General features: G+C 39.5%; 1 protein-coding gene across 6 annotated transcripts in view; it reads right to left on the bottom strand.

Annotated features, from left to right (window-relative positions):
- Positions 1-1,156: 1,156 nt before the first annotated feature.
- rbm18 (RNA binding motif protein 18) overlaps positions 1,157-7,883 on the bottom strand; it is a 30,260-nt gene continuing 23,533 nt past the window's right edge. For all 6 annotated transcript variants that reach the window (XM_063210471.1, XM_063210474.1, XM_063210470.1 and 3 more), the window contains 2 exons: positions 7,479-7,576; positions 1,157-2,424 (listed from right to left, as the gene is read on the bottom strand). In XM_063210471.1, coding sequence (XP_063066541.1) covers positions 2,256-2,424; positions 7,479-7,576 — 267 coding nt within the window. In that variant the 3' untranslated portion in view covers positions 1,157-2,255. The remainder of the gene's footprint in view (positions 2,425-7,478; positions 7,577-7,883) is intronic.

The raw sequence follows: 7,883 nt of genomic DNA on the forward strand, positions 1-7,883 counted from the left end.
TTTATTAAATGTAGCTTATGTGAAATCAACAAGCGCGTGTCTGTATAATTGTAATTAATTGCGTCATTTGTTTGTACATCAATTAGTGATTAGGCCTATGGTAATTTGATCATTAGAATTTACGCTTTACATTGATACTTTGCTGCATGGAAAGAAGCCTGGTTGAAGTTTTTGTAGATTACAGGATTACACAACAACTTCAGGACTCCATATTGCCATGAGTTTAATATTTAACTAAATGGTGATTAACATTAAAATCAATCAGGTCAATGTCTGTCGAGTAACGCGCCAAGGCAGGCGCAAGTGTTAATGTATTGACCTATGGTCAATTACAGACAATTACGAGGTCCGATTAATCGCAGTTTAGGAAACACGTGCCATTGAACAATATGCCGCAAGTTAAGGCCTAAATAGTGTCATTTATGAAGAGTTCAGCTTCTATTTTAACAATAGTTTATATGAGAAAATATAAGCTCAAGTTAATATTCATAAAGAAAATATCGGAAAAATATAGGCATACATTTTGAACTGGCACAAATATTAATAAGTAAATATTAATAATGAATAAGTACTTTCACAGGGAACTTGTCATTTATCAAATTAAGAAGTTAGCTAATAGGCTAATGTTCTCCCTAATAGGCCTTTTCCAAAAGCGCCCTTCGCGCAAAGGCGGACATGCATTGTAGGCCTATATAAATGAAATAAATTACAACTATTTTATCGGTAGTTAATAGTCCATATCAAATGCCACCTTGGAGGAAATATATATATATATATATATATATATATATATATATATATATATATATATATATATATATAGGCCTATATATATATTAAATGCTGCTTAGAGATCCGGAGTTAATGCATTTTCACGGTCCATTCTCATCAGAAATAACAGAATTACGCACTCAGTCTTCCACCCATCCATGCAGGTATCGGCTAGTTTTTGAGAGCTGTAATGTGGAGAGGAATCTTGACTCTCAATCTGCGCTGGGTGGAGCCTACATTTAGCGTCACATTAGTAAACCTCACAAATAGGTTCTTAAATCCACTGCCAACGAAGCGGCATCCACTGGTCTTTAAATATCTTCGGGCACAAATCTCATGTCATTCCTTAGCTGCATTACACAGAAATAACACACAAACACGAAAATATGTAGATGACCTTTTTTATTGTCGTTGTAAGGACACAGTATACCATATCGAAAAAACGAATGATATTTAAAAAGATAATGTACAGAAAAATAACGTAACCACATCATAATGGCCAATTGTATGCAAGCATCGCAAACCCTAGAAAGAGAGGCGACACCCTTCAGCAAACTCCAAACGGACTAGATTGTGTTGTAAAGCCCTTGAATACAGCAGGTGAGTCTGAGAGAAAAGGCGTTTCCTTTTTCATAACGGTACACGAGGAGAATCAACAACAATGCGCAGTAAAAGTGACGTCAGGGGTATCTGCACCGAGTACTTGCCAAAAATAAGAAAAGACAACCGCAGATGTAGCTACAGAAATTAACTGAACATAATTTAACCTATTCACGGAGAATGTAACTGTAGCCTGTTTGGAGTCACAATAGGATGCAATGAATCTGCAGTAAAAAAAAAAAGAAAAAAAAAGAAAAATATCTTTCCATTTTGTCTGGTGTATAGAACCACTGAATCTGTGTGCGTTTGTATTTATTTATATATTTGTGTAAGATGTGACTATTACATTGCTTTGAAAAAAGAGGCATATGTCATAATAAAACTAGCCTGACTCTTGCCATACTATCCGCTCGGCTAAATTACACCAAGATGCTGGCAATGTAATTATTAAAATTCCTCAAAAGTCTTTGATGTTAAAAGGGGAAAATAATACTAAAAGTAATAAAAGAAAAACGCCACTGCTACCTCCTTTCAGAACACACATATTTACAGCAGGACAATAAGTACGAGACACAGCCTTCTCCTCTTTGTGTAAAGATCACAGGATGTCACAGAGCTCAAAAACTCCTTTTAGCTACCACCAGGCTACTCAGACTACAATCTGGGTTGAAAACATGTCAGCATGTGTAGTATAGTGGTCCTGTGTGTGTGTGTGTGTGTGTGTGTGTGTGTGTGTGTGTGTGTGTGTGTGTGTGTGTGTGTGTGTGTGTGTGTGTGTGTGTGTGTGTGTGTGTGTGTGTGTGTACGAGAGAAAGAAAGAAGGCGCAACAGTGAGTGTCTGAAGGAGAGTGTGTGTGTGTATGTGTGTGTGCTTGTGTGTAAGGTCATCTCCTGAATTTGCGGTGTGGCTTGACGTAGGGCTGGGGGCGCTTCTTGGTGTTGGTCTCGGGGGGCTTGTTGTAGAGGTATGGGGAGGGTCCTGCATAGTCCTCCTCCGGGTTCTCCTCCATCATCTGAAGCTTTGCCTCGATGGCACGGATCTTCGCGTTCGTGCTTCAGGAGGAAAGCAGAAAAAAACGGAATTGGTGGTTAAAAATCAGGTTTGAAAAATACCTAGTTGGCAGAATTGCTTACTTAAAAAAAAAAGAAAAAAAAAAAGACCTCAGTCGTTTAACACCAAATTGTGTAATAACTGCGCAGCATGGATTTTCTTGGGTGTAAATTGACCATGAATGTGCAGTTCAGTGCTGACTGCTATTCAAATATACATTGTGTATTCTTTTTTTATCATAAGAATTAATCATAATCAGTATGTGCATCATTGGTAGAATTTCTTGATATGATATTCTCTGTAATTTCCTTAATAATAAAAAAAAAATAGATTTCAGTTCCGAAACAATTATGTGATATGGTTAAAAGGTTAATAAAAAAAGGAAAAAGTGACAATTATTAATGGTATCGCACTTAAAGGGCCCTTCGCCTTTGACCTTCTTGGTCAGATACAGTGGAGAGAGGACAGGAAATGAGTGGGAGAGACACTGGGAATGGGAAATGGAGAACAGGGGATAGGGAATAAGGGGATGGGAATAGGAAAGTAAGAGTGGAACAGTAAAGAATCGATGGGAAACCACGACCCAGGTCAGATTCAGACCCAAAACCCTGGTCCACCTCAGGCCCACCGTCATCATTCTGCATGCTGGTGACCGTGGTATATATGGTGGCTAAATGCCTTGTGCCACGGAGCCTCTCTGGCTCTGCCGGTCATGTAACGTAAGCTTAACGTGTGCCACAGCTTCCTTGGCTTGCTTCCTCCTGAAAGTGGATAGTCCATGATTCGCCCATTGCAGCCTGGAGCGTAATTAAGCCCCGACAGACGAAGACTATAAGACCACAGCCTGTGTTGCAGGCACTGCAGCACCACTCTCATGTTACTCACATGTTCACCCACGCGTGTTTCCCCCAGGCAACACAGAGCACTGCGCTTTTCCGTACATAAAGGAGTTTTTAAAATATTTTTTTGTTAATGGCGAAACGATTCATTTGGGATTTTGTTTTACTTTTTTTTTGTAAATGGTTTAAAATAACTGCAGGCTTTCTTTTATAATTCGAGCCAATCTAGAACTGATTAATTTAGATCCTGTGCCAAGAAATTGGTCTTGTGATTATTGGTTTTGGTTACAGATGAACAAGGTTGCAAATGGCCCTTGATATTAAATCAGTGGATTTTACTAGTAAAGTTAGTTAACCTCATATGCAAAAAAGGTTTAGCTTGACACTATATACTGTAAACTGTATTTGGCCATTTGAGTTTGAGTATTCAAATATCAACTTTTTCCAAAGCATATCATGAGAATATCATCAAGCATGACTTTTATCCATGGAAGGACAGGGCCCATTGTGGAGAGTAAAACTTACGAGATGTTATCATTAAAAACATTTGTGGTATTATTACAATTTAATACATGGTGACCCCGCCCTCCAATTTGGGAATTGGGTAATTAAGAAAGCAAGAGCTTAATTACATATTCTCCGAAAAAACTGTTCAAAAGGAAGTCAAACATTTCATTAAAGATTGCCAATAAACCAACTGTATCTCTTATGGACCCTCATGTTCCACATGAACCTCAGGTCTAAAAGTACACTAGGTAACCATGGGGTGGCATGAACAAGCCCGTCAAGTAGAGCAATGTTTCCCAACCAGAGGTATGTGTAACACTTGGGGTAAGTGGAAAAATGTAATAACGACAAATATATGGAGTGTAGTCACATTGGTATAGAGGAAGAGACGTGAAGCATGAGTGAGGGGATTAGTCATTATGACAAAACGGCTTAGGGGGTACGCAGGACAAAAAAAGTTGGGAAACACTGAAGTAGAGGAGGACACCCTGATTGCGGAAAGCAGAAGTCGTGGCAGATTTGCTCCAGCTGATTCACTGAACTAGCAGATCTTAATGAGCATATCTAATCAGCTAAGTAGTGAAATTACCTTTGGTATGAGCAGTGCCAGAAAGAAAATATGTCATACATTCACACGTTTTCTCTAGACATTTTTTTAATCCACTTCGGAAGTCAAGTCAGATGCAATTAAAGTAGAATTCCGGCCAATTTCAACATGCAGTTGCGTTGCTTAGGGCTACCACCTGAGTTGACAGTAGCCGACAGCGCAGCATTTTTGTTCAGCCCTTTCCGAGATCCTAGGCCAGTTGTTTTCAAAGTGGGGGCCAGGGACCCCTGGGGGGGCGCAAGGGGATGATAGGGGGGCTGCGGCAGGTTGGCAGGGAAAATATTACGAAATTAACTCAATAATTTCATACATAAAAACACTCATTAGCCAGAAATAAGCTAAACAATCCAAGTGGAATCATTTTCCTCTTTACAATGTTTATGTATGCATTGTGCTTTCTGTAGTACTTCAATGGGTTTAGGAATGCACCAACTTCATTGCACGCACACACAAAAAAGTGGCACGGCTCATATCAGGGGGGCCTTGGCTGGAATCTACCGGTATATGGGGGGCCTCTTGACGGTAAAGTTTGGGAACCCCTGCCCTAGACATTCCTAATGGGGGCATGGTTTGTTTACACTTTTAAAACAAATGTCTTTGCATTCTCCAAATACCATCATCAAATACCAACATCAGCAGACACCTCATAACACAGTGATAACTTCACTGATTGAGGACATTGGCTGTGAATGTCATGTATTTGATGGAAGAATTTAAACTCTAAATTTAAACTGACAATACCATCTTACATCTACATCACTTAGTGCCAGTACTGAATTCACCCAGAGGTTCAACTAATGCAGATCACATTGCCAGGTGAAAGTAGGCAGTACCGTCTGTACGTAATACCACTGAGCAGCAAGCACTGAGTAATACTGCTGTCTTTTGCGGAGAAGAAAATAAAATAATGAAATAACCTTAGTCCGTCACACACTGCCAAAGAAACCTCCGAAATACTCCAACCTTATAAGCTTAACGCAGTAAGACAATACCACTGTTCTTGGCAGTCAAAGCAGAGAGCGGGCTGAATCGGATACCTTTCCAACTCTAATCTGACTTAGGACCTGATGTTCACTCTGAGGAAATGTGGGATAGGCCTACTTATGCAGTTAACACATCTGTGGTTTATTTATTGAATGGAACGTGCAACTATCGTAATCGGAGGAGAGCCTGACACCAAATCCAAAGCTAATTAGGCTATGTTGTAGTGTAGTGAAGGCGAGGTCTGTCAGCCACTTTCATGAAGCCTTTTTAGCCCGATCTCAGCATGTCAGGCACAGCTGCTGATGCTAGCACGTTGCTAACACAGGCAAGCTCCACCGACACATCACAGGTGCACTGCGAAGGGTGAATGCTTCGCTGTCAACATTTCCCCCTCCTTTTGAACATGACTATGACTCCTGATGTTGGTGTAAAATAAAAAGATCCTATTAAAAAAATAATAATTACCTCTACATTAAATGTGACATTTTCTCTAAAGTGGTACAAAATATCCTTACAATGATCAATGTAGCCTTCATGGATAACAGAACTACGGATAAGACAGTAAAGCTACATTGAGAAAAACGAGCACCAATGTTTGTGTTGGTAACCAACAACACTGTGTACATTTCCGCTGTTTCAAACCAAGGATTACAACATACCAAGCTCTTGGCCAGACCCTAGGAGATAAAAAAAAAGCCCATAACATCCAGTTCATTTTAAAGCGAAAACCAGTGTGGGGTCAGGTGTAATACAAGGTGATTGGAGCCTGACCTTTTGATGATGGAAGACAACTAAGGCTAATAACCTGTTTCAGACCTTTCTTGTGCTTTGATTGAGAAAGGCATATTGAACGCTGAATTGGCCATGTGAAACGTAAAAAAAATGCAAATAATGGCAAAATGAAATATGTGCCAAAAATGATGTTGACAGGACCTGGGGACTATTTGCTAGGCCGAGCCTTCATATCTGTGAGATGTTGAATAAGGATCACAATAGTTGATGTTTGGCTATAGCTTGATCCTGCCGCTTTGTCAAAGTTCACTGTTCGCGTTTGCACAAGTATGTTTTTTGTCGTTAATATATGCATGCAATGTCACATGCGAAAGAACAATGCTATATGTCAGAATAATACTGTAATTTATGAATAATTGTAACATAGGGCTGGCTATGAGCTGATGAAAATGCAGTTATAATTCAATACTACATACAGTAAAATGTATTAGAGCTGGTGTGTGGCGGTGTATTTTTCACTACCAGTATAACATTCTTTCTATGTCTTACTACTGAGTATGTTCATCTATAACAGGGTCTTCAGGGATGTAATTAACTACTGTGTGTCACACTAATGTGTGGCAGACAGTCTTTCAGGACTCTGTCCACCTCGTTTGGATTTAGTAGTTTTTAGTTTTGCATCACTCTTGTGCTTTTTTTTACAATTTATTTCTGCATGAATGAAGCTTTTGGGCAATACGTTTAAGCAATTTGCGCAATTTTTAGGCAGTTGTGTGCAATATGCAGTTATGCAGTTGTGTGCAATTTCATCAGTCTTGTATTGTGTTATCCATACTATGTCTATCTTGAATTATTACATGTAAGCTGCTAGAGACCCTAAAGGTGCACTGCGTACGATGGTGGCCAGACTTGGTATTGCAACTCTGCAGCTTATTGAAACTGTCCTGCCAAATTTGATCTTTTCATGAATATTTACTAAATAATAAACTAATACTTACTGGTATAGCTAAAGTAGTAAAGTTTGCAGCTAAAAATGTCTATTTCTGGAAATTCAAAATGGCCGACATGGAGAAGATCCACCTTTTCATGTCTGAAAAGTGCAATTTTCCCAGTCATAATAAATGAATACTTAGAATTTGATGGTGGTGGTAAGTATTTGTGAGAAAGGTAACATTTGTGAAAAGGCAGCATGAATTCTGGAACGAAACTGCTAAAAATATTAAATTCCTCTGGCATAAGTAAAGGAACTCTACTCTTCTACTCTATTCTTCTACTTTTCAACCTTTAAGTTAACTTCTATTTATTTTACTTTGAGACAAAATCAAAACAAAGTGAAACACTCAGCCAAACCATAATTGGTGGCCAATAAATGCTGAAGGTGACAAACCTGAGGTGATTGGTGGAGAGGGATGCGTCCTCAATGACACTGCAGGAAGGTTCCAGACTCGACGGAAGGTTCTTGTCTCCTCTATTGGGCTCAAACCTCTGGAAAAACAAAAAAAACGAAAGGCACAGAAACACACGCACGCACATACACACAATGACACGTACAACCATATACACACACGCATGCATGTGCGCGCACACGCATACATACAAACGACAACACATATATACACATATACACATACACACATGCGCGCATGCACACACAACATTGCACGCACACACAGACAAACACAGACACACACACAGACACACACAAACACCACAAAGCAAAACAAAGTGGAGAGAGGAGAAGAAAGAGGGGAAACAGACACACGTGAGGCTCAACCTGAAGGCGACAGGTCAC

This window comes from Engraulis encrasicolus, chromosome 11 (assembly GCF_034702125.1).
Source record: "Engraulis encrasicolus isolate BLACKSEA-1 chromosome 11, IST_EnEncr_1.0, whole genome shotgun sequence".
In the NCBI taxonomy this organism is placed as follows: domain Eukaryota; kingdom Metazoa; phylum Chordata; class Actinopteri; order Clupeiformes; family Engraulidae; genus Engraulis; species Engraulis encrasicolus.